Source organism: Lissotriton helveticus, chromosome 7, assembly GCF_964261635.1.
Source record: "Lissotriton helveticus chromosome 7, aLisHel1.1, whole genome shotgun sequence".
NCBI lineage: Eukaryota > Metazoa > Chordata > Amphibia > Caudata > Salamandridae > Lissotriton > Lissotriton helveticus.
In genome coordinates this window covers 1,251,688,964-1,251,716,958 of record NC_136068.1, presented here as the reverse complement: position 1 = coordinate 1,251,716,958, position 27,995 = coordinate 1,251,688,964, and the positions used below count along the sequence as shown (strand labels likewise).

Sequence of the window (27,995 nt, the reverse complement as noted above, 5' to 3'; positions counted from 1 at the left end):
GGCTTACCTATGCTGTCAGGAAGGGCTAGCTTGCATGGCACCTAGGCAGGGTGCCATGTCGACTTTGTCATGTTCTCCCTCACAGGGGCATGCAGCCTGCAAGGGCAGTGGCATGGTCCATTGGAGGAGGTCCCAAGGTACCCTCTTGAGCTCCCAGGCACCACGTACCCAGGTTACCATTTACTAGGGACTTACAAGGGGCAAAAGTACCAATTGGGGTTTTGTTAAAGGGAAGGAGCACTGGCACAGGGGGCCTAGTTGGCAGGGCCCCTGTGCCCTAAATTTGAAACTACATCAAAACCAGGCAAAATGTGGGGGGCTAACCATGCAAAAAGAGCAGAACGGGGAGGATGGGTGGGCGTTAAGGAATCTGCGGCTAGACAACTTCTCTACTAGATACATCGTTACCGAAGGTAAGTAACTCGTACATCTCATGAGAGACATCTAGCCGCAGATTCCTTAACTTAGAATAGATACCAAAGCCATACCCCAGGGGGGAGGTGGGTCTGCGACAGAACAACAGAAAGTGCCCAAAGCACTGAGCCGGCAACTGAGTGACGGAGCATGGGAAAAACTGTGGTGGAACAGCCAGACAGTAAACCAAGTAGCACGTGAACAGTAAAAGATAACAGGAAGCAATACCATATTCGTCATAAGTATGGGATGTATAAAGGCACCAGTTATATCCCAGGCCAAAAGAGGGGGGAGAGAGAGTCCAGAACGAAGGAGGAAGGAGGAAGGAGGAAGAAGGACCACTCTCAGCTGAATGGTGCACTATGTGGACACCAACCAAAGGTTGAGAAAACATGAGGAGATGTAACCTGCCAGGCTAGCCCATGGAAGGTAGGCCAGAGAGGCCACATCTAAGAACCGAAGGGCAAGAGGCAGAACTGAGCAACATGTGAGGAGAATAGGCGTGTGCAAGAACATGCCAAGTACACACCAAGCCACCCAAGTGTCAACCTGAAGCACACTGGTGCGGCCACAACTGAAAAATGTACAAAGCATACAGGCACCGGGACAACAGGGTGGCGTAGCTAAAATGAACATAGAACGGCCCAGGTAGGCAGCTTGAAGGCCAAGGTGAGAACTAACTCACAAATACAGAAATGCAGGGCACAACCTGGCAGACCGGCATCAGAGGAGCCGTCCCCAGGGCACAGCAGATATAGAGTAGGGTCATATCCAAATGAAAAGGACACCACTGAAGGGAGTGGCAATAGAGGTACACAGTGCCAATAGGAGCTGTGAAGAGGAACATGTATTAACGATAAAAAGAACCTCAGAGTTCTAGACCACATCCTCTGACTGTTGGAGAAAAAGAGAGAGAGCGAGAGAGAGAGAGAAGAGAGAGAGAGAGAGAGAGAGAGAGAGAGAGAGAGAGAGAGAGAGAGAGAGAGATAGATCGTCCAGCATCTGAGCACCAAGAAAGGAGCAGCGTGAAGCTGTAGTACCACCTCAGGGAGTGTGATGCAAAAGGAACCCTTAATGTGGAGGATACAGGAAAAATCAACAAAGTGCACTTAACCGCACTGAACATAATCACTGTCGCTTAGAACAAGGCGAGCCCGAGTACAGCATCGAAAATGTCCTTGAAACACGGAGACATGGACCAGACTTCGCAGTAAGGAAGAGAGTTGGAGATATAGAAAAAAGGGTATCCATGGGCAACCCGTAGATATAGATATATATATATATTAAAAAAAAGGGGGGGTGGAATGATCCACAACCACGCCACACGGGTGCCATAGGAGGAACTCACTTAGTGCATTATTGGCAGGAAGGAGCCGCATTTTAAGCGTGATAAATACAGTGAAAGCCTTCAAGGGAGGAGAATGAACACATAGGTAATGTGACTTACGGCGTAAAGGAGATAGCGCCGAAAGTTACAACATTAAACACCGTACAACGGTAAGATAAAAGCGCCAGTGGACGTACAGCCCAAAGGGATCTCTAGGACCATTTGACAGATAGCAGAGCTATACAATAGCATACAAGTACCCCACTTGGAGTATGTCACACCCCCAAACAACGGGGAAGATCTCTTAGGGAAACCCACAGTCAGAGGCCAAACACAAACAATTTGTGAAAAAACACCACAGTAGGCTTACTGCCAGCCTAAAACGTATAGTGCATCTGAAGGATGCTAAACAAGAAGGTAACCACCCCAGAACATGTGAAAAGAAGACCTGCTAAATACAGACTTATCCAAGAGGCCGGAAGCCCTCAAGGAGTCATTGAACAGACGATTCGGCGTGGGCATCAAAAAATAGGACCCCATCCAAAGGCAGATCAACAAGGCGCTCTCGGATATTCTCCGGGAAGACGTTATCCTGCAACCAAGCATGGCGCCGTGGGTTGGTGGCTGCTATCGGGCAAGCCACAGGGTTGAGGGAGAAAAGCTTCTAGGGTTAAGCTCAGGGTAAAGGGTGCGCCAGGTCAGCACTAAGTCCACACCACAAGCGGCGGAGGGGCGGCTGTGTGCAGAGTGCATAGGAGGGGTCAGGAGCCCAGTGCAATCCTACGGAGATGGCAAGTTTTGGTTTTTAGCTGCAGACTCAGTCCAGGAAGTCTTCTGCGAGGAACCAACAGCTGGGCAGGTAAGTTAGGCTCGTGGATGTAGGTGCACTTCAGGTCCTCTCCTCCAGGACACAGGGCGGCTGGATGCAGGGGAGCCTTTTGAGGTCAGGTTTCACCTTACTGGGCCACTTGCGGTTGGGGAGGGGTCTTCATGCACAGGTTGCAGGAGACCTCAGGGATTACTGGAGGGGTCAACCCACAGTGTACTCACACTCTAGAGCACTGGGGGGGCCTCACTGGGACCAGTGGGCCACTTGGACCCGGACCAAAGGCGGCAGGTGCAGTGGTGGTTCCAGGAATCTGGTTTCTTTGTCCTCAGCAGGCTCGGAGTCTTTCCTTGGAGTTTCTGGTCTTTGTTGTAGGCACTCAGTCCTCCCAGGGGTTCTGGAGGTCACTGGCTGCAGGACAAGGTGACTTTTGGAGTCGGTTCTCTAGAGACTGCAGACGGGCCAGTAGGGCTGGGGTCAAGTCAGTTCTTCTCTGCAGTCTATTCTGCTGGGTGTCTTCTTTCGTCCTCCTTCATAGTTTGGGGGAATTGCCTTCTTGGTTCAGGGCTTCCCCCTAAACACTGCTTTTAGGGAGCGTTTTAGGGGTCCTGGGTAAGTAGCCAATGGGCTACTGACCTTAGGGTGACTACACCCTTGGTGTGCTCACTCCACGTGGGGGAGTGGGCACAATCCTTAATCCTGATTTGAGAGTGCCTGCCATCTGCAAGCTGTCAGGCACTGAAGTGTGGGCTTTACCCTGCCTCCCCCACCTGTGGGGTGGGATTAGCAGAGGTGGGCACACTTACTGGACTTTCCGCCAAGAGGCGGTAAGACTTGAAGGGGGCCTGCTCCTGATAGCAGAAGAGGCATGGGGTCGCATTGAAAAAGCAGCAAGGCCATTGAAGCTCCCCTGCCACAGATGGATCTTCCTGACCTGAGGAAGGTGTGAACACCTCCGCCCAGCAAAGGCTTTGTTTCTGGGCTTAGGGAGCAAAGGCTCCAACCCCAAGGGTCCAGAAACAAGCCTCGTAGTAGCAGGCTGATATTTACCAGTATGAGAATCCACACACTTTCAGATGCCCTCTGAGTGCATTGTTTAATAAATCCTACACTGGCATTAGCGTGGTTTTATTATGCTGAGACGTTTGCAACCAAACTTCCCCGAATTCAGTAAAGCCATATGGTGCAGTGGAGTTCATAATGACAAACTCCCAGATCATATACTCTTTATGGCCTTACTGCACTTACAATGTCTAAAAATGGACTTAAGACACTGTAGGGGAACAGTGCTCATGCAACTGTACTCTCACTAGTGATAAAGTGCACCCAGCTATAGGGGGGTGTCTAACCTATTCCATAGGCAGAGGGTTGCAGGCATGGCACACAGGTATGTGTGCCATGTCGACTCATCACTTTTCTTTGAACCCAAACACACAGCCTGCAATGGCAGTGTGTGTGTTAGGGAACAGGACCTCTAAGGGTGGCACAATATGTGCTTCAGCCCTTTGAGGCCATCCCGGGTCACAGTGCTCTTGGTACCCATGGTACCTTTTACAATGGACTTACACGTGGCCAGAGAGGTGCCAATTGGAGATACAAAGGTACAGTTTTGGGGAAGAACACAGGCCCTGGGTACATGATTGGCAGGGACCCTGGGCAGATCAAGTCAACGTGCAGCGACCCTGACATATGCATGAATGAAAGCGCGTCAAAGCGGGTCTTTCTCAGGACTAAAAACAGCAGAGGACAGCCAAAGCCAAGGATGGGAAATATGTTCACACACATCAAGAATGCATTACTGGTGGATGGTTTTAGTCCAAAAATAACATACATCAGGTCTCCCAACATGGAAGCCTGTAATGGTTGTTTCATTAAAGGTACAAATCAAGAGGGCGGTGGTATAAGGTTTACCACACCAATAGTCAAAGCAAAATTCCACCTTACAGGTTGGAATCTTGTCTGAAGTATCAGCAACAAGGCGGATATGATTAGCCACTCTCTGGTAGGGTCTTCCTTGTGGAAAGCACAATAAATGTGCAGCCTTCTCAGCTTGGAAACTTTTCGCCTTGTCGCTGATACTTCCGACAGAAGATGGCGACTATGTCGAGGGGCTGATATTTTTATGTCGTCTGAAATTAATCAATCTTTCCCTTCATTCCCAGGCTCAATCAGGCTCTAAATGTGATCTGGTAGATTTATCTTTTGGTAATTGGAGTTAAAAGTACACTGAAGGTGAATGTGAAAAGATGTTTCTATGATTTTGGCTTCGATCATGCACCGAGGTAGAGTACAACAATTCCTCCCTGTTTTTTCAACCTCAATAACTTTCAGATGTCGGTCAAGTATTTTGGATCTTAACATCTGGAAGGATGTTTCTTATAAACGTCTTAGACATGGGGTTCCTTTTAGACAACTTTTGACTTTGTTTCTTCATCAACCTCTTGATAAGTATTATTAGTAGCATGGAGTAGTCCTTGCAGTTTGGCAATGTACTTTTGGTTAGATAGATAGTTTCACTCAAATCAATCTTAACGTCAGAATCCCCATAACTTTACCCTACAGCCTCCTCTGAAATGTCTTCTTCCAACGAATAAAACATATCATCCATGGATGGGGAATATTCTCTCTGCCTTTCTTACACTAATTCTGCATAATCAAGATTAACCTAGTGTGTCAGGATTCATTTTTCTTCTATGAATGAGAGTCTTTAGCATGAAAAAAGAGCAGGCATTACAATCATCTTGCTTATGGACTCTTGGGAGGCATACCATACATACTAGATGTTTGCCATTTATAGCGAATTTTGAGTTGCCATTCAGGCAGAATGTGTATTATCTAAAATGGCATGTAAAAGGTTCCAGAATGATAACCCTATCTGCACACATTACCTGACCCAGTCAAAGCTTAACTTTCAACAACCTGTTCCTTCGATTCAACAATGTTGTCTGCCAAACCAAACCATGAAGTTGCTATCAAAATAGTGGACAAAATGTCCTGTTAGTTTGGTAGCTCAGCCAGTACACTTCCAAAACCAAGAGCAGAAAATAATAATCTAAGATAGAGTTAACATTCAGGGGTATTGTGGGCTTACACACTACATCATAGTGAGTGACATGAATCCACCTGGATCACTGCTCAACAGAAAATTATAAGTACTACCACAAACCCATCTATCAACTTCATAGCAGAACTATGAACAGCATGATAGTATAGGAAAGATTTCACACTGCCAAAATATGCACATATATAATTTGCATAAGTTATGTAGCTAATATGCATTTTATAACATGTATTTTACAATACCTTAGTAAATAACTTCACTGGTGCTGCTATTGAGCCTGTTTCCCTTAGGTAGTCAAACCATTTGAATGGTAGCTTTGCATAACCTGCACAAAAAAGTACCAAAATAAGAACATTATAAAGGAATATTAACTGTTTCACAACCAATGTGACTTCAAAATACCTTAAATGTAGACTTTTTTTTAAATGTATTTATTTAGTAACGTTTTGGTCATTCATAAAACAAGATACTTTAGAAGTGCTAAGACAAGAATTTAGAATAAACTTTAATACATAATTATTGAAATAAAATATCAATTCAATGTAATTTGTGTGCCTATGCAAAAGTCTTCAGGTAATTGTTAAAATGCAAGCTAAATAAGTATTGGAAACGTCAATAGGTCTGGGTTGAATGTGCTAATGTATGCAGGGTTAGCACACTACAGTGAGGAAGATGCCAGCAGAAATCAACAGAGGGCTGTGGTTGTAAAGCAGTCCCAGAAGCTCAATGAAAGCCATGCAATAAAGGAAGAAAGAAGAAGGATATGCCCAAACAACCATTAGCATTAGATGAACAATGAACACCCCATTGGGCTTAGACAACACGTGACTAACAAAGCCTCACCAGAATAGTTTAGACAGGCTGGACCAAAAAGCCTACTTTACATATATTGTTTATGCATATAAGGCAGTCTGAAAATGTACGATTGATGGTTGTAACTTGCATCAAACGTCAGTTGTGGTAGGCACTCAGCATTTGTTTTTTCCTTATTTGTCACAGTATCCCTTATTTCCTTCCCTTTACATGCACGATTGGCCTTGGCGGATGGGTTTTATATATCCAATGAGGCGTGGGCTATGTGGTCTGTTGTCTTGGAGCTTGCCCTTGGTGGTCCCTTCCTCGCATACTGTTCGCTCTTAGTGCGATGGCTCCCATAGCTGATATTCGCTTTCCTAACTAAAATATCCAAGGAATGTGCACTGCCAGAAAGTACTATGCGGTCTATTCATATGTCAAACGCCAACAGGCACAGATGATCCCTTTACAGGAGACTCACACCACAAGGGGAGAAACAGGAGCGCTTGCGCAGACGTTAGAGGGGCCTTATTCAAGCCACTATTTACTTGCATATGCACAAGGCTCCATGCTATGTGTTTGGCCCGGAATTCCTGTTCAAGAAGTAGGCACAACTATAGATAAAGAGGGTGGGTATGTGCTCCTCGAGGGCCACCTCGACCTTCAGACAATGCTCATTGGAAGCATCTACATCCCCAATAAGGATCAGGTAGCCTTTTGGGACACCCTTTGTAAGAACCTGGTTCTATATATACTCCACCAAAGTGAGGAACAGTGTGTTTATGGAGTCCAAGGGTATCCAGAGGTTTGGCAGAGGTTAAAGTTAGATAGAACCTTACTCTCTAAAGTGGTAGCTTGGTCGAGTAGTAAGGCAGTATCAGAGGACAGTGTTAAGCATTTGATGTACACACTCAGTCAGCAAATTAATTCACCCACTCAAGTACAGAACTCTAGGCCAATTGTTTTATTATACTGACGTTTTATTTCTAGAACCAAGCAAGCCTGGCACTTTGCAGTAGTAAATTACTTGTATGAACACAGTTCAAAATTGCAAAACTGATCTTGGTTACAGGTTAAGTAAGCAGTTTGCAACACTTAGGAGGTATAGTACATTCGAATGAGTTGGCTTTTTAAGTAAAATGCCATTAATTACTTTTCAGGTTACTTTTGCTAACACAGGGCTGGATCCTAGATTCAGCACTGGGACATTTCCTGAAAACAGTTGAGAAAGTTTGCTTTAGTTACAGGTACAATTACAATATTACAATATTAAAGATTATTATTCTATTTCAAAAGTTGACACTTAGAAACTTTTTCACATAGAATCACCAATATTATCCTATGGGAGGAAATTCACTTAGCAGGTAAGTTACTTTAACAATGCTTTTCTTACTCAGTGCTGGATACCTAGATTCCACCCTGTGGTTATTCAAAAGGGTGCACCTAGGAAGAGAAACGACATACCACCTGGGTCCCTAGTGGTGCAACCCAATACAAATATTGAACCACAGTTGTGTCAGGCAGGCAGGCGTACTACTCCATCTGTCCCCGCCTGTACCTTGGTTTCACATCCCTATGGACTGGTTGTACCCTTGCTTTTTGTATGAAAATTTTTCACTGTATATAAATGCAACTAATGTCTGAATACTAAATCACGTTACTGCTTTTTTGGTGTGTCAATGATAATTGCCTTGATTTAATGGTGCTTATTTCACGTTGTAAATAATGTATATTGGTATGTGTGTATAAATGTAAATATTGTATTCATGTATTCACTGTCGTGACAGTCTTTGGTCTGCCCATGTGTTCTGAAAAAAATCTGAAAAACCAGATTAAAAAATTTAATAAATTTGTTTTGGTACAGAAGACCTTGGTTACGTAGTACATATTGACTGCGTCACTGCAATTCATTACATAAACCTTCCCTATCCAGCCATCTTGCTCTGTTTACTTTGTTGTTGAGATCCGGGTTGGGTAGATGTAGGATCCAAAACCTTTGTTGTTCTACAGGATACCTAGATTCAGCACTGGGACATCTCCAGAATACAGTTGAGAAAATGCGTTTTGGTTAATCGGGTGATTTTTAAGGAATATTCTCAGTTTTCAAAAGTCGACACTTCGAAACTTTTTGGGAGAAAAGGCGTCAATGTTATTCTATGAGGAAAAATTGGTTATCGGTTTCCAGGTAGGTAATAGGTCTTTGGAGTTAGGGTACTGGGATTAGACTAAGGGGTCTCCCAGGGTCAGTGATGCCCTGTTGTTGCACGCTCAGCGGCACTTGGGCGGCCAGGTGCAGAGTGTTGAGGCCCAATGTTATCCTATGGAGGATAGGGGGACTCCGGTTGGTGGCTGCTGGCAAGCAGGCCATGGGGTTGTGGAAGCAAATCTCCTAGGGTTTAGCTCAGGGCAAGGTGGGGACCAGGTTAGCACAAAATGGGCACCGTCAGGGGCACTAGGACGGCCGGGTGCAGGGTGCTGTTTTGAGGTCAGGTGCCCTGTTGATTTCAATGGAGATTCTCCGGGACAAAGCAACAGTGCAGGCTCGGGGACGAGGATCTTCCAAGATCGACCATCACTTCAAGGGGTAAGTAGGGATGTAGAGGGTTGGTTAGGCACCGATGGGTTGGGCACACAAGGCCGTGGGGCGTCAGGTGCAGGGGTGCCTTGGGACGTCAGATTTTCTTACCTGCTCTAGTCGTGGTAGGGGGGTCCTCTGGATTGAGGCTGCAGGCGGCGTCCGGAGGCTTGAGGCAGAGGAGGGTTCACGGGATCTCGGGTCAGGATCACCTGGGAGACCTCCTCGTGGTGTTTTTCCACTCAAGCTCGGCCGGGTTCAGCAGGGGCAGAGTGGGCTGGATTTGCGGTTCCTGGCTGGCACCAGAAGCTGCAATTCAAACACGACCGGTGTACACGGGAGAAACAGCTTGGAAAGTGTAGGCAGGCTGGTCCTCTGGGGTTTTTGAGGTTGCTGGCCGCTGGACACTCTGGGGTTTTGCACGAGCAGGTACGAGGGGAGACAGGCCTGTAGGGCTGGGGCCAAGTCAGTGGGCCTCGTCCTCTTGTTAGCTCTGCACAGCTTCTTGTCCTTTTTCTTCTCTTCTTTTTCTTGTGGTTGCTGGATCTGAGGAAAGAAGGTTCAAAGCGCCCCTAGAAACAAAATTTAGGGGCGTTACAGGTGGGTAAAGGGCAGGGACGAATGGGTCCCTGCCCTTGGGTGGGTACACCCCCTATTCTGCCACTCTCCAGTGGGAGGAGAGCAGGAGCCTGTCCCTGGTTGGCCAGGTCCCCACATTCTCAAGATGGCGGGGACTCGAGGTTGTGCTTCACCTCGCCTCCCCCACCTTAGGGGTGGAGTTGGCAGAGGTGGGCACACCTCTCTTCCTCACTTGTTTTTCATGCCAGTTCTCCTGCCCAAAGTGTGTGTGGGGGGTAGAACCCGCGGGGACCAGTTGCTGAGAGCAGCAAGTGGTCTAGAGAGGATCACAAAGGCGGTATGCCTTTGAAGCTTCTCCTTCGTGAACCCTGCCCATTGTGGGGGAGGAGGATTGGTACCTTGTCCCAGGATGTGCATTGTTTCAGGCCCCCGAGAGTGGCAAGCTCTCGACCCAAGGGTCCATAAACATGTCTAGTGTTGGCAGCCTAGGCAGCCACTCAGTCAGGTCACTGGAGGTTTGTCGAGTTTCAGGGGGCATCTCTAAGATGCCCTCTTGTGGTGCATTTTACATTAAATCCCACACTGGCATCAGTGTGGATTTAATGTGCTGAGAAGTTTGATACCAAACTTTCCAGTCTTCAGTGTGGCCAGTATGGTGCTGTGGAGTTTGTGATGACAAACTACCAGCACCATATACTCTTAATGGCAGCACTACACACAGAGTCCAGGAATGGACCTGGGTACTGTAGGGGTACAGGTTGCATGCACCTGTACCCTCACCACTGACATAGGGCACCCAGCTACAGGGTTGACTGATGTATGCGAGGCCAGCGCCCTCCACGCACTTAACGCCGGACGATCACGCACCTGCTGCCTGGCCGCCCCGAAGCGCACCCAATGACCCTTCTCCTGCTGGAACTGCAGCTCCACCAGCATCTGTCCCGCCAACCCACCTACCAAAGAACCCAACTACCTCAGAAGCTTCCTTCTCAACACCTGTTCCGCTCGCAAACACGCCGTGGAACTCTGGGACCTACTGGAATCCAACACCCCAGACGTCGCCTTCCTGACGGAGACCTGGCTGAACCCCTCCTCTGCACCAGACATTGCCATATCCATCCTGGAAGTCTATAAGATCACCCGCAGGGATCGCACCAATGGAGCAGGAGGAGGAATCGCCATCTTCCCCAGGAACTCTTTCAAAGTCTCAACCAAAACCGATGACACCCTCAGCACCGCCGAACATCTGGACTTCCAGATTCACACTGATCCCAACACCATGCTCAGAGAAACCCTCGTCTACAGACCCCCCGGACCCTGAGCACAGTTTAGTGACTCCATCACCGACCTAGTCAGCACACACGCCCTCGCCTCCACGGACTACATCCTCCTCGGGGACATGAACTTCCACCTCGAGAACAACAACGACACCAACTCTACCACCCTGATTGACAACCTCGCCAACCTCGGACTCAGACAACTCATCACTACACCCACCCACTCCGCCGCCCACACACTTGACCCCATCTTTTCTGCAAGCTCCCACGTCTCCTTCAACCACTCCACTGAGCTCCACTGGACTGATCACCGCTGCATCCACTTCACCACCCACCACTCACCACTGCACCCAACAGATTCCGAGCTGCTGCTGGAAGAAAGTCACCGAACACCAGCTTTCCACCACCCTCGCCATGAGCCCACCCGCAGACCCGACCGACTCAGACACCGCCACTTGCAACCCTTGACAGTGGATCAACGACTGCGCCAACATCCTCAAGAAACCCTCCAACACCCACACCAGCAAGAAAGCCAGCTGGTTCACCGAAGACCTCCAGGCCTCCAAGTGACCCTGCAGAAAACTAAAAAAAAAACTGGATCCTTGAACGAACTTGAGACATTGAGAGGCATGGACATCTCCTGGTGCGCAGCGGCCCGACGGGAGAAACGGAGAGATCTGGTGCGGCGCGAGGCGGACTTGGAGGCCTTGGAGCGCAGGAGTCGTGAGGTCGGGGGCAGCCCGGCTCGGAGACAGCTAGCTCTAGCGCAGCAGCAATATGCCACGGTCCTCCTGGATGAGGCGCGACAGGCATGGCTTGCCACCCGTAGTCGGATCTACCAGTGGGGTGACAAGTCATGTAAGATGCTGCACCGTCCGTCAGGGCATCATACATGCTCAACCTCTACCCCGGATTGCTTCCCCAGAGGGAGTGCCCATCCTTGAGCCTGCGGAACTAGCTGAGAGCTTTGCGGGGTATTACGAGGGCTATACGCGCCCCGTGAGTGCCTGGCGGCTGACTTTGTTCAGCGCTTCATTGACGATCTCCCCCCGAGAGCTGTCTCGGATGAGGTGAGGGACATTTTGGATCAGCCCCTGTCACACGAGGAGCTGGGAGCGGCATTGGGTGAACTTAATTCGGGTAAAGCACCGGGCCCCAACGGGAATCCGTGCAAATTATTCCGCCGCTTTATGGTCCAGCTTGGCCCTCACCTCCTGCCAGTGGTTGAGGAGGCGTATAAGAACGGTGCGCTTCCGCCAGACTGGCGACATGCTGAGGTCGTAGTTTTTCTGAAACCAGAACGGCCCACGGAGAGCCACGCGTCGTATCGTCCAATCTCCCTGTTGAATATGGAGGCGAAGATTCTTGCGAAGGCCCTGGCCACGAGACTTAAACCATACATCACTGACCTGGTCCACCCTGACCAGGCGGGATTCATGCCACAACGGGCTACTCGTCATAACATTCGACGGGCCCAGGTCGCGGTGTCTGCCTGGAGGTGCATCGGGGAACCGGCGGCGCTGTTTCTGGCGGACATGGACAGGGCTCCTTGAATTGGACGTATTTATTTGCTCTGTTGCGGCGCCTCAACCTCGGCCCGCGGTTCCTGAAGTATGTCTAGTTGCTGTATACTGGTCTCACGGCGTCGGTGCGGATTGGGGGGTGGCCTCCCGTTCGTTCCCGGTCTTGCGGGGGACGCGGCAGGGTTGCCCCCTCTCCCCATACTTGTTTGCGCTCGCCATGGAGCCTCTTGCGGCGTGGGTTCGTATAGATACCCAGCTTAAAAGCTTTCGGTGGTCCGTTGATTATTCAAGATAGAATCGCACTGTACGCCGACAACGTACTGTTCTTTCTTACTGACCTGGCCAGGTCTGGGCTGCGACTCCTGCGCATTCTACAAATCTTTGGCGAAACGCCTGGCTTGTACGTGAATCCGGGTAAGTCTACTTTGTGGTTGCTGGGCGGCGGCCAGGATGTGTGCGACTGGGCGTCGGGACTGCAGCTGGCCTCAGACGGGGTGAAGTACCTAGGCGTATATTTGACGGAAGACGCGGCGGTGTCCTGTGACCGCAACCTTGCCCCGGTGTGGGATCGCACGCGCGAGGACCTTAGGATATGGACGAAGATGCCATTGTCAATACAAGGCAGATCTGCCATCTTTTTGCATATAGCCATGTCTGAACTGGGGTGGCAGAGTGGGTTAAAGAACGGTGATGGATTAAACTCAGATCTTTTGACTGGGTGTGAGTGTTTGATTGATTCAGATGCTCCGTCCATCACCACCCCCCTTTTGTACATCTTTAAGATGGTGGCGCTGCCTCGACTGGCATACCAGCTGCAGAACCACTCGCACGCGATCCCGCCTCGCTGGTTTCGACAGCTCAATTCGGCCTTGAGTAGCTTCCTGTGGGAGGGGGGTGTTGCGCGGGTGGCCCTGAGGACATGTTTCCTTTCTACTTACACAGGGGGGTTAGCCACGTCGGACGTGCTCTCCTACTATCAAGCGGCGCACCTCTTGGTGCTGAACGACTGGTGGTACGGGGATAGGGGGGATCCGGCCTACGCCGTGGAGAGGGTAATGATGGGCACGGCCTCTCTGCACACCTTGCTATACTCAGCACCACGGCGGAGGTCCCTTCCTGCGGCCACGCAAGTGGTCTTTCATGTATGGAGACACTGCGGAGAATGGGGTGGTGGAACGTGCTCACCCAGGAGACCCCTTAAGGAACAATGGGCGATTGCCCCAGCTGCTTGCGCTGAAGGGATTACGGGAGTGGGATGCGATTGGCATCTCCACCCTGGGGGATGTACTGTCGGGATGCGTCCTTAAATCTTTCACGGAGTTACGGGGAGAATTTGGAATGCCCAGCTCCCAGTTCTTCAGGTACCTCCAGTTTCGTCACGCATTGTCGCCCTCCCTGGCGGGCTTGGAACAGCTTCCGGAGTTCAGCCCCTTTATGGGAGAGCTGCCGGATAAGAAACTTTCGTGCATATATCAAATGCTGGTGCGCCACTGTTCGTCGGATTTGGTCAGTCTTAGAGGTGCTTGGGTACGGGACGTCGGTGATTTGGACGAGGAAGATTGGGTTGAGGCCCTAGAGAGCCCTAGAGGGGCGGCGATTTCCACGCGTCTCCGATTGATTCAGTTCCGGTACTTACACCGCACATATTACACTCGACAGTGCTTATGGAAGGCGGGTATGGTTGCGTCGCCCGACTGCCTCAGATGCGGCTCGGAGGAGGGTACACTGCTGCACACGGTCTGGGAATGTCCAGCGCTGCGAAGGTTCTGGGAGGGGGTACACCGCTGCTTGGCGGAGGTTTTGGCATGGGAGATCCAGAGAGAACCTAAGCTGGCGCTGCTGCATGTTATGGCTGGGGTGGGGGGCAACCGTTACAAGCGACACCTGCTGCTGCTGGGTCTCACGTTGGCAAAGCGCGATATCGCGAGGGCATGTAAGGCGCCCCAGGCCCCGTCACTTGCCGCCTGGAAGAACGGCCTGGACTTTAGTATGGGTCTGGAGCAGCCTATATTTGTCGCCAGGGGGTGCCCCTGCAAACATTACAAGATATGGAAAAGGTGGGCTGACTATCTGGGTCTGGACCTCGACCCGCCTCCTGCAGAGGCCACTCTTCCAACTTCCTGATGTGCTGGACTGTGCAATGTCACTTTTGGCGTAAGGTGCATATGGCTCATGGCTTCTTCTGGTCTCATTTGCTGGTGGGGCAGCGGCTGCGCAAGGGGGGGAGGGGAGTTAGGGGGGTGTTGGGGTGTTGTTGGGGGAGGGTGCTAAGGAGGGGGGGGCTGTGTATCCTATTCTTGCTAAGCCTCTTTGGGGGGTGGTATTGCTCCCTTTGCACACTGTTGACTGTGATGTTGTTACATTGATTGTGGCAGTAGACTCTGGATGGCAGGGCTCTGCATCTATTGTGTGTTTAACAATCAAATCTGTTTAAAAAAAAAAAAAAGAATGACAATACCATCAAGATCATGAACACCATCCACTCGGGATCCCCAGAAGACCCCAGCCAACACCACATCTTCAACAAAGCCAGCAGCACCATCGCACCCCATCTCCGGAAAACATCAACATTTCCTTCAAGACAGCGACCTTCCCGGAGAATTGGAAGCACGCCTTACTCAAGAAACCCAAGGCGGACCCCAAGTACCTCAAGAACTTCCGCACATCTCCCTGCTCTCGTTCCCGGCGAAAGTCATCGAAAAGGCCGTCAACAACCAACTGACCAGCTTCCTCGAGGAGAACAGCATCCTGGACCCTTCTCAGTCCGGGTTCCACAGCAACCACAGCACGGAAACTGCCCTCATCGCCGCCACCGATGACATCAGGACCCTGCTAGACAACGGAGAAACCGCAGCCCTCATCCTCCTGGACCTGTCAGCCGCCTTCGACACGGTCTGCCACCGCACACTACGAACATGCCTCCATGACGCTGGGATTCAAGAGAAGGCCCTGGACTGGACCACCTCCTTCGTCTCCAGCAGAACACAGAGCGTCCACCTCCCCGCCTTCCGCTCCGAAGCCACCGGGATCATCCCCAGCCCAACGTTGTTCAACGTCTACATGGCACTGCTCGCCCATGTCGCACCACCTCAACATCATCTCCTACGCTGACATCCAGCTGATCCTCTCCCTCATCAAGGATCCCCACAAAGCCAAAACCAACCTCCGCGAAGGAATGAAGGCCGTCGCTGACTGGATGAGGAACAGCTGACTGAAGCTGAACTCGGACAAGACGGAGGTCCTCATCCTCGGACCCACCCCCTCGGCCTGGGATGGCTCCTGGTGGCCGACTGCACTAGGAACACCCCCAACACCCACCGACCACGCACGCAACCTATGGGTCATCCTCGACTCTACCCTCTCCATGACAAAGCAGGTCAACGCTGTCTCCTCCTCCTGCTTCAACACCCTCCGCATGCTTCGCAGAATCTTCAAGTGGATCCCCACCGAAACGAGAAGGACGGTCACCCAGGCCCTCGTCAGCAGTAGACTGGACTACGGAAACGCACTCTACGCAGGAGCCCCGGCCAAACACCTGAAACGGCTCCAACACATCCAGAACGCCTCCGCACGCCTGATCCTCGACATCCCCCGCCGCAGCCACATCACACCCCACCTGAGAGACCTGCAGAGGATAACCTTCATGGTTGGCCCCACTTTTTGCTAAACTGCTGAGGTGCTTTGACTGAGTGTGCCCTGGGTTCCTGCCAAACAGGTACCCAGGGCCGATGTTCTTTCCCTACAGCTGCATTGAAAACAAAACCCATTGGCACTCTTTGGCCACTCTTTGGCCACAGGTCAGTCCCTTGTAAATGGTACCAGGGGTACCAAACGCACTGTGGCCAGGCAAGGCCTCTAAGGGTTGCAGCACTTATTGTGCCACCTTTAGAGTCCTTGTAACTTTACACACACATTGCCTTTGAAAGCTGAGTGTTTTGGTGCAGAACAAAGTGAAGAGTCGACATCGCCCACATCCCTATGTACCGTGCCTACAACCCACAGCCACCCCTCTAGCTGGGTGCACTAGACCAGTGGTGAGTGTACAGGTGCATGATCCCTGACCCCTAGTGTCTAAGCCAATTCTTAGTCATTGTAAGTGCAGTAATGCCATTAAAAGTATATGGTACTGGGAGTTTGTCATTACGAAATCCACAGCACCGTAACAGCTTTACTGAAAACTGGGAAGTTTGGTATCAAATGTCTCAGCACATTAAACCCAAACTAATGCCAGTGTGGGATTTAATGAAAAACGCACACAGTGGGGCATCTTAGAGATGCCCCGTGAAAAACGACCTAACACTTGTGTCCAGGCTGAGTGGCTGCTTGCCAGCTGCCACCACCAGACATGTTTCTGGATCCTTGGGTCGAGAGCTTGCTCCTCTCGGGAGTCTGAAACAATGCATATCCTGGGACGAGGTGCCAAGCTTCCTCCCCAAGGATGGGCAGGGTCCACAGAGGGGAAGCTTCAACGGCTTACCACCTTTGTTAGCTTCCCCAGGCCTTTTGCAGCTTCCAACAACTGGCCCCTACTGGTTCTGACCCCCGCTTTAGGCACGAGAATCGGCGGGAAAACTAAGTGAGAAAGGAAGGGGAGCCCACCTTTGCCAACCCCGGCCCTCAGGTGGGGGTGGCGAGGTGAAGCACAACTCGCCATTTTGCAGATGGCAAAACCCAGCCAACCAGAGTGAGGCATACACCCCCTCCGACTGGAGAGTGGCATAATAGTTGGTGTACCCACCCCAAGGAAAGGACCCATTGGACCCAACCTATACCTACCTGTAATTTCCCTAAATCTAGTATTTAGGGGCACCTCTGAACCTTGCCTCCTCAGACAAGAACCAACCATGAAGAAAGGTAGATGAAGCACTGAAGAAGCTGTGCTAAAGCTAAGAGGAGGAGGAGGACGCCCACTGACTTGGCCCCAGCCCTACCGGCCTGTCTCCACCTCGAACCTGCAGAAGCAAAATCCCAGTGTGCTCTGCAGCCAGCAACATCAAGAACCGCGAGGATCTGCCCTGCCTTCCGCAAGAAGACTTTTTCTTCTGTGAGCACCGGATTTGCTCACCCACAAACTATGGCAAAACCACGAATCTGCACCACTCTGCACCAGACGCCCACGGCCTCAGTTTGAGTGGCCCAACACCACGAGTAGATCTCCCCGGCGATCCTGACCTGAGATCTGGTGATATTTGACCTGCCTCGAATCTCCCAGCAAAGCCTGCAGCCTCTTTCTGGAAGATCCCCCTGACCGCGACTGGAGCTGGTGAGGAAAAACCAATGCCTAAAGACACCCTTGCATCCGAAGTCCCACGGCCTCGGGTGGCCCAACCGACAATGTCCCAGCATCCCCAGGCATCCCAACTTACCTCTCCACCTCCAAAAGATCTTCGTCCCCGAGCCTGCAGTCTTTGTTGAAACCGGAGAATCCCCATTGAAATCAACCGGGCACCCGACACTAAACTGACACCCTGCACCCAGCTGTCCCTGGGCTGCTGCGGGTGTACCTTGGGTGCTAAATTGGATCCCCATTGTCCTGAGCTAAACCCCAGCAGATTTGCTCCCACAACCTTGTGGCCTGCTCGTGAGCAGCCACCAACCGGAGACCCGCTTTCTCCCATTGGATAACATTGGGCCTCAGTACTCTGCATCCGTCCACCCTAGTGCCGCTGAGGGTGTTTTGAGAGTGCATCCTTGACCCTGGGGGAACCCTGGTTCTAACCCCAGAATATCAACTCCCACAACAAAGTACTTACCTGTTAACCAATAAGCGACCCTTGACCCCACCAGGCAGGTCGCTCCCGCTCTGCACAGCACCCCCTGTGTCTCCCTGGCGCTGCTGAGGACGTTCGAGGCCCTCCACCACCCGCAGGCTACCACCTGCGCCTCATCCCTGGTGGCCAGTGGTAGGCAGGTTTGTTCATCCTTCGCTTTATTGCTTTTATTGTATTGCCTGTATTTTCATTGTTGTGTCTGACTGCTGTTGTCTGTCTTCCCCCGCTGCCTGTTCGTGGTCCGTGCCCCTTTTTCTTCCCTCTGTTCCCCTCGCTTTCCCGTGCTCTCTCTGCCCCTTCTGCCTTCTAATCTTAGCTGCCCCTGTATTTCTGTACTCTGTGTTCTGCCTCTGTTCCACTTGTCTTTTTGTGCCCTTCTGCCCAATGTGCCACTCGATTTTCCCTAGTTTTTTGTGCCTTTCTGCACTCTGTTCCACTCGTTTTTCCCTAGTTTTTTGTGCCTTTCTGCCCTCTGTTCCACTAGTTTTTCTCTTGTTTTTTGTGCCTTTCTGCCCTCTGTTCCACTCGTTTTTCCCTCACTTTTTGTGCCCTTCTGCCCTCTGTTCCACTCGTTTTTTTGTGCCCTTCTGCCCTCTGTGCCACTCGTTTTTCCCTCGTTTTTTGTGCCTTTCTGCCCTCTGTTCCACTCGTTTTCCCTTGTTTTTTGTGCCCTTCTGCCCTCCGTGCCACTCGTTTTTTGTGCCCTTTTGCCTTCAGTGCGACTCGCTTTATCCTCGATTTTGTGCCCCTTTTCCTTCTGTTACCTTCGTGTCCCTCACTGCCCTCGCCGCTGCGTTCCCTGCGGCCCCGCCCCCTGACTGCCCACTGCCCATTCGCTGCCCCCACCTCCCAGCTGCTCCTCCCTCCCACCTCCCCATATATGCCAGCCACTGCGCGGCCGCCGAAGGAGTGCCTAAGGCGTGCCTGTCTGCGCCCGTCCACGCCTGGACCGCACCCAGTGCCAAAACCCCTGGCCCCCGTACCCGCCACGATGACCACCACCACTACGACACCAGCACTCTGCACGATCTCAACTCCGGACGGAGCCACACCTGCTTCAAGGCCGCCCCGAAACGCACACACGGCCCCTTCACCTGCCGGAACTGCAGCTACACCAGCCTCAGAGCAGACGAACCACCCGCCAAGAAAGACCCCAACCATCTCCGATGCATACTACTGAACACCAGCTCCGCACACGCGAGCATGCCCTCGAGCTCTGGGACCTGCTCAACACAACATCTTCCTGACAGAGACCTGGTTAAACGACTCCTCCGCACCAGATATCGCCATAGTCATCCCAGACGGTTACAAAATCACCCGCAGAGACCGCACATACGGAGTCGGAGGAGGAATCGCCATTGTCCACAAGAACAGCATCAGGGTCTCGACTAGCACCGACAACGTGCTCAGCACCGCCAAACACATGCATTTCCAGATCCACACATACCCTAATTCCACCCTCAGAGGCACCCTCGTCTACCAACCCACCCCCCCCCCCCCCCCCGGACCATGCCCCCAGTTCAGCAACTCCATCGCCATCTTGATCAGCACGCACACCCTGACCTCCACAGACTACATATTTCTCGGAGACCTGAACTTTTACCTTGAGAACGACAACAACGACAACTGCACAACCCTGATCGATAACCTCGCCAACCTTGGACTAAAGAAACTCGTCACAACGCCCACCCACTCCGCCAGCCACACGCTCGACCCAGTCTTCTCCTCAAGCCCGTACTTCTCCATCAGCCACACCACCGAACTCCTCTGGACCTACCAACGCTGCATCCACTTCACCTTCCAGAAACCCACCACACACCACCGCACCCAACAGATCCCCCGCCGCTGCTGGAGCAAAATCACCTGAGACCAACTACACGCAAAACTCGCTCAGCCCACCCACCGAACCCTCCAACACCGACGACGCTGCCCACAGCCTCAAACGCTGGATCGAGGACTGCTTCAACATTCTCTACCAGCTGAAGAAACCCCCCCACAGAGACACCAGCAAGAGGGCCAGGTGGTTCACCCCAGAACTCCTAGCCTCCTAGCAAGGCTGCCGGAAACTAGAGAAGAAATGGCACAGTGAACAAACTCCAGACAGCCACGCAGCACACAAGGACGCCATCTGCAACCACCACCACCTCATCAGGGTGGCCAAGAGTACCTCCTTCAAAGACTGCCTCGACAACAACGCACACAATAGCAAGGAGCTCTTCAACATCGTGAAGGAACTCTCCAACCCCAGCTCCAACACCATCCCGCCGTCGCAAGCACTGTGCGACTCCCTCGCCACCTTTTTCTAACGCAAGATAGCAGACATCCACGACAGCTTCAACACTCACAGCCCCAACAGACAGCAACACAACAGACCCTCCGTACACCATCGACCACGACCCCCTGCTAGCCTGGGCCACCGTGAGCATCGATGACACCATCAAGACCATGGGCACAGACCCATTCCCGCACCAAGTCTTCAACAGAGCAAGCAGCTCCATTGCACCCTACCAGAGATCTGGAAACACGCCGAGATGAACGCCCTACTCAAAAAACCTAAGGCAGACCCAAGAGACCTCAGGAACTTCCGGCCCATCTCTCTGCTCCCCTTCACGGCCAAGGTCATCGAGAAAACAGTCAACAGACAGCTAACCCGATACCTCGAAGAAAACAGAATCCTGGACCCTTCCCAGTCAGGGTTCCGCAGCAACCACAGCACAGAGACTGCCCTCATCTCCGCCACCGACGACATCAGGACCCTGCTGGACAACGGCGAGACCGCAGCACTCATCCTCCTAGACCTCTCTGCCGCCTACGACACAGTCTGCCACTGCACACTTCGCGCACGCCTCCATGCCGCAGGGATCCGAGGCAAGGCTCTGGATTGGACCACCTCCCTCCTCTCCGGCAGAACCCAGAGTGTCCACCTCCCCCCCCTTCCGTTCCAAAGCCTCCGAGATCATCTGTGGCGTACCCCAGGGATCCTCCCTCAGCCTGACACTGTTTAACATTTACATGGCCCCGCTTGCACACATAGCCCGACAGCACGACCTCAACACAATCTCCTACGTGACAACACTCAGCTGATCCTCTCCCTCACCAAGGACCCCATCACCGCCAAAGCCAACCTCCACAAAGGAATGAAGGCCGTCGCCGACTGGATGAAGACCAGCCGTCTGAAGCTGAACTCGGACAAGACGGAGGTCCTCATCCTCTGCTCCAACCCTTCAGCCTAGGATGACTCCTGGTGGCCGACGGCACTGGGGGCAGCCCGACACCCACCGACCACGCACGCAACCTGTGAATCATCCTCGACTCAATGCTCTCAATGACCAAGCAAGTCAACACTGTCTCCTCCTCCTGCTTCAACACCCTCAGCATGCTCCACAAGATCTACAGATGGATCCCGACATATACAAGAAAGACAGTCACCCAGGCCCTCGTCAGCAGCAGACTCCACTACGGAAAGGCCCTCTACGCGGGAGCCCCGACCAAGCTCATCAAACGACTGCAACGCATCCAAAACGCCTCGGCACGACGGATTCTCGACGTACCACGCCACGGCCACATCAACCCCCACCTGAGAAACCTGCACTGGCTCCCCATCAACAAGAGGATATCCTTCAAGCTCCTCAGCCACGCAAACAAAGCACTCAAAAAGACTGGCCCAGCCTACCTCAACAGACGGCTCTCCTTCTACATCCCCAACCGCCAGCTACGCTCCGCCGACCTCTCACTCGCCACCGTCCCGCGCATCTGAAGAACAACCACCAGTGGGAGATCCTTCTCCCTCCTCGCCGCCAAGACATGGAACACCCTTCCACTGAGCGTACGACAGACGCAAGACCTGCTGACCTTCAGGAGGATACTCAAGACCTGGCTGTTCGATCAGTAGCCCCCCCCCCCCAGCACCTGGAGACCCTCGCGAGTATGTAGTGCGCTTTACAAATGATTGATTGATTGATAACTTAATTTCCCTCCATAGGAATACATTGACTGTTTTTCCTTGAAAAATGTGTGGAGTTGGTTTTGTATGGAACTTTGACAAACAGCAAAGAACTTTAAAATGTCTTACTTTCCTTTTCTCTAGGAAATGCCCCAGCGTGATATCTAGGTATAGAACACTGAGTAGAAAAAGTAATCCAGAAAGTAATCTGCAAAGTTATTAAAAGTAATCTAATAGCAATTTCCATTGAATTTAACAGATTTACAAACCTGTAACAAAGTCGTTTTCATTCAACTTGCTTGTATTGTTCAACCTGCCTTTAAAAGTAACATATGCACTTATCTGTGCCAGGCTTACTTCTTTCTAAGAAATAAATATTACTAAAATTATATTTTTATACAAATCAAATTGGTCTGAGTTCAGTCTTTGAGTCTGTGACATCATTTGCCGATTGAGTGTGTACAACAAATGCTACCCTCTGAAAAAGCATTACTGTTCACTCACACTACCACAAAGAGAGACTAAGGTGCTATATATTTTTAACTCTGCCTACTTTTGGGTTCCACTGGACTCTGTGCACACTATACCTCACTTTGGTATAGTATGTACAAATCCAGCTTCCTACACCTCTCCACTGAATTCGCCCATAGTACAGTGCTACCGTGTGTGCTGGGAGGAGATTACTACTGTGTGCTTGACCTTGCTTTGGACAGATGTCATCCTACTTTAGCCCGCTCGCCCCTGAATACACAGGCGGACCGGTTCCAAAGCTGGGTACGTCAATGGCCGCTCACAGAAGCATGGCAGTCTCAGAATCTAGAGCCCAGCTCTGTTACTTCCACTCAGCACCCCATTTCCTTTGTGTGCTCCTTGACCGCTTCCTTTGTTCTGCTTCCCTGGTACCACACTTGGATTATCTGGGATACATCGCCTCCAATCATGATCCATACGTGATGGGCCTCCGGCAAATTTGCCTGGAGGGCCCAGTTGTCTAAGAAGGACAAGGGGACCGCCTTCAGAAGTACTTCTACAAGAACCATTACACAGCCTCTGCCAGGACGTTGGAGTGGAATGCCTTTAAGGTGGTGACAAGAGAAATCTGTATTCAGAAGAGTGAGAGTCCGGCGGACTTTAGATAGAGACATCGAGAAACCCCTCGCTAGATTGGGTAAAGCGGACGACAATAATCCTGCGCTCACCCCACAGCTCGTGGACGCAAAAACTTCCCACACAGCCCTCATGGAGCACGTGTGACGCTATAATTTTACAGCTCATGTGGACAAGGTTCAAGGAGAGGGTGACAAATCTGGCAAACTTCTGGCCTGGCTGATCAGACAAGAGTCCTCAGTCCACCCTATCACTGAAGTGGTCTCTATTTCAAGCACTACTGCCCACACACAGGGTGACATTCTGCAGGCCTTTTACAATTACCACTCCTCCATCTACCAGGAGCCACCGGACAACACAAGGGACATTTCAATCCATTCTTAGCGCACATTACTCTCCCTCGCATCCCCCCTTCCACCAGACTTTTCCTAAATGCCGAAATCATGTCTAATGATGTAGCGCAGGCGATTCAGGACCTTGCTGGGAAAAAAACTTTGGGCCTATCACTAGAATAATATTGTACCTTTTCTTTGATCCTGCCACCCAGCCTTGCAGAAATGTATAAGGCTGCCTTGCATTCCGGCGAGCTCCCACATTCACTTTGGGAGTCCCTTTTGGTCTCCCTCCCTAAACCAGACAGAAACTCCACACAACTGACATCTTCTAGGCCTATTGGCCCATTGTCATCCTTGGGGCTGATTATAAAATCTTGGGAAAGATCCTAGCAGATAAATGTGCCCAGATCCTCCTGGGGTTTGTACATTCTGACCAAAATTGATCTGTCCAAGGCCATAGTACCTCCCAGAACATCTGTCGTATTTTCCATGTACAGGATCGAGTCAGGGGACAATTTCCACGAGCGGCCTGTCTCATTTTAGATCTAAAGATGGTGTTCCACATGCTGACAGCCCTGGCCTGCATCGGTATAGGACCAAAGCTCTTTGCTTACACCCGGCTACTCTACAGAAAATCAATCTCACGCATACGCTTGGGACGCCTAGTCTCGCCCCCTTCCAGGTGGGACGTGAGACTAGAAAGAGGTGTCGGCATTCCCCATTGCTCTTCGTGCTTGCGATGAAGCTTCCTGCAATATGATTGGGAGGGAAGGCCTGGAGTGGTGCATCCCCCTTGCAGACAGGAGCATGCTATATCATTGTATGGTACGTCTTCCTTTATATTTTGCGGGATATACCATCCGACGTATCTCCACTCTGGGATACCCTATCTTAGTACCCTTCCGCCGCAGGGCTTCAAAACGACTGGCCGAAATCAGCTATTAAACCACTTTGCTGCTTGCCTTCGCTGGCATGAGGAAGCAATCTGCTATCTAGGGATTCATCTCAATCACACCCCTCTGGAATTGTACAAGGGGAATCTTCACATATCAGAACCCAGGTACATTTCTGGCAGAACCTGGCCTTGGCAGACAAGATAGCCTTAGCGAAAATGGTCATTTTACCTCGCCTTGTATATAATTCCACGAAGCTTCGAGTCATCTCGCTGCATTCCATTTTTTTAAGGAGCTAGACGAACAAGTTACCTACCTTCTGTACCGCATTATCTGGTAGAGACAATATCTAGATGCAGATTTGTTACCTTTGAATTCCCCATGCGTCAGGCTGGATCCAGAAACTTTTGCGTGAGTAGTACCACTGCGCATCGTCGGGTGGCTCCGTTCGGCTCAGCGTGACGTCGTCGCCATCGTTAGCATAGGTTTTGATGTTGCAGTCCACTATATAGGCACACCCAGGCATGCAGACAGCAGTTACATTTTATTTTTTCCACAGCAGAAGCGCAGAGCCATGAAGTGAACTGACTTCTGTGAGTAACAACTAGGGCCCTGACAAGGGAGTCTTAAGAGCGGGGAGGCATGGGTGGGTCCGGAAGGAATTTACAGCTAGATATTGTCTCTACCAGATAATGTGTTACCTAAGGTTCCAGTTCTGTATTTTTTGCTGACATAGTCTTCAGATTCTTTTTCACTCTTCTGTTCTAGGATGGGCTAAGGGACATTTGTTCTTGAGAGGCCTTGGTGCCACTGGCTCCAAGACCCACACCTGTTGCCCTGGTTGAAATTCTACCAGTGCAGCTTTCTGGTCATACCAGAGCTTCTGGAGCTCCTGGCTGACCTCAAGCTTCTTTGCTGTTTCTGCATGTACTCTGCCATCCTGGAACTAAGGCCTAGTACATAGTCCACCACATTTTCTTTTGGTGGATGATGGAGTTTCTCCCATCCTTCCCTCACAAGTGAGTGTTTTTTCCTCTTTAAACATGCTGAAGTCCCACATGACTCCTTCTCAGACGCTCCCTTTCATCTGAGATGTTCTGGACACAGTGCAGTTTCTGGTTTAGCCTCCTGAGCAGCGAGTCCAGGATAGTCAGGCTATGATACCAATGTTTTAACCTCTATCCTCTATTTCGATGAGAATGACTGAGGCTTCTAGGACTTATGGGTACCTTAAACCTGTTGTTAAATCATGCCAAATGGGACTACAGGTACACCTCTGGCCAAAGCAGAAGTTGACGACTTAGCTCTTGTAGAATAAGCCCTAATACCTTCAGGAGGCTCATTACCAGCCAGGGTGTAGCAAATCTTGATGCACAAGATGATCCATCTGGATAGAGTGCGCTTATGCGCAGCCTTGCCCTTCATTCGTCCAACGTAGCCCACAAAGAGCTGATCGTCCACTCACAAGTCCTTAGTCCTGTCCAAATAAAAGCTCACCGCTCTTTTAGGATCCAGGCGGTGAAATCTTTCCTCCTTGGAAGGGTGAGGGGAGGATAGAACACAGGAAGAGTAATGGACCGCCCTAGATGGAAAGGAGTAACCACCTTAGGCAGAAAAGCAGCCCTGGTCCTAAGGACCATCCTTTCAGCATGTATGGTTAAAAACGGGGGTTTTGAACTGAGAGCCTGAAGCTCACTCACGGGTATGGGAGGAAACACGTAAAGGAGTTGCGAGCTCCAATTCAATTGAAACGCGTCCCTCAACGCCCCTACACCGGATACTGAAGACTGCAGAACAACGGGCAGTATGCGTTCATCTTGAGTGGCAAACGGGTCCAACCGAGGAGCCCCTCACATCTGGAAGATGTGATGGACCACCTCTGGGTGAAGCCTCCACTCGTGATCGGCCGAGTAATGCCGACTGAGACTGTCCGCACGAACATTTAGCACACCGGCCAGATGATTTGCAAAGACACAAATCTGATGGTTCTGTGGCCAGGACCGGAGTCGCAGGGTCTCTTGGCAGAGACAGTACGACCCTACTTCTCCCTGCTTGTTGATGTACCACATTGCGGTAGTGTTGTTCGTCAGGACCTGAACCGACTGAACGTGAAGGGAAAAAGGAAAGCCTTTAGTGCCAAACATATGGCCCGCAATTCCAGAAGGTTGATGTGAAGCAACCTTTCCTCTGGAGACCAAAGACCTTTGACCTCCAGATCCTTCAGGTGAGCACCCCACCCTAAAGTGGAGGCATCCGTGATCACTGTGGCCACTGGAGGAGGAGACTGAAAGGGCTTCCCTTGAGTCAGGTTGCCCTGCACACTCCAAGTCAGCTCCGCTGCAGCTTCTCTGGAGATCCTGAGGGACTCCCTGAGATCTCTGTTGTGTTGATACTTCTGCCTGCGGAGGCACCACTGGAGTGCCCTTATGTGCCAGCGTGCATGACTGACCAATAGTATTCAGAAAGCGAACAGACCGAGCAGGCGAAGGGCCTTCAAGACAGGAACCTCTACATTGTGAAACAAAGGAATCCTCTCCTGAATGTCGAGAATTCTTTGAGGAGGAGGAAAAGCTCCACCCCTATGAACAGGTTGCGCTAAGAGGGCACAAGGTGAGATTTGGGCACATTTATTAAAAAGCCCAAGTTGAACTACAGTTGAGTTGTTATATGCAGATGATGAAGCACCACCTCCGACGACTCCGCTTTTAGCAGCCAGTCGTCTAGATAAGGGAACACTGGGATCCCTGATCTTCTGAAATAAGCTGCCACCACTGCCATCACCTTTGTGAAGACTTGAGGTGCAGTAGTAAGACCAAACGGCAGGACCGAAAACTGGTAGTGCTGCGACCCCACCTTAAAATGGAGATACTTCCTGTGCGACTTCAGGAAGGGATTGTGAAAATACGCATCCTGTAAATCGATTGACACCATCCAGTCCTCTTGCTTCAGCGCCAAAAGAACCTGCGCAAGGGTCAGCATCTTGAATTTCTCCTGCTTGAGGTAACAATTCAAGATCCTGAGGTACAGGATCTGACGTAACCTGCCATTCTTCTTGGGGATCAGGAAATACCGGGAGTAGCATCCCTGACCCCTCCCCTGCTCCGGGACCACCTCTATCGCACCTTTCTGTAACAGAACAAGGACTTCCTTCTGTAGAAGTAGTAAATGGTCCTCTGAACAAAAGCCTTGGCAAGGAGGGTAAGGTGGAAAAACTTCTCAAAAGGGAAGGGCGTACCCATTCTCTACAAGGTTTAAAACCCAAAGGTCTTACGTGACTAATTTCCACCCCGGAACAAAATTAGATAACCGACTCCCTACAGGACCTACATGATCCAGGATGGGGGATCTAGGTCTGCTTTCCTGTGTTACCAGGGGGAGCAGGGGAGGTAGAAGAGGAGGAGGAGAGATTCCGGGTAGACCCAAGTTGGCGACCCTTGGCTCTTCCTCTATAGGACTTATAGAGCGGATTTTGCTCCTACTGCGGTTGTCGCAAGCTACGAAAGGAAGACCTTCCAAATCCACAATACTTTTTATATCCAAACCCCCTTGACTGGGTTTGCAGTCCCAAA

At 51.0% G+C, this 27,995-nt stretch overlaps 1 protein-coding gene across 2 annotated transcripts in view; it reads right to left on the bottom strand.

Annotated features, from left to right (window-relative positions):
- MBTD1 (mbt domain containing 1) overlaps positions 1-27,995 on the bottom strand; it is a 1,097,355-nt gene that overhangs the window by 455,077 nt on the left and 614,283 nt on the right. For both annotated transcript variants that reach the window (XM_078654423.1, XM_078654424.1), the window contains exon 13: positions 5,871-5,953. In XM_078654423.1, coding sequence (XP_078510549.1) covers positions 5,871-5,953 — 83 coding nt within the window. The remainder of the gene's footprint in view (positions 1-5,870; positions 5,954-27,995) is intronic.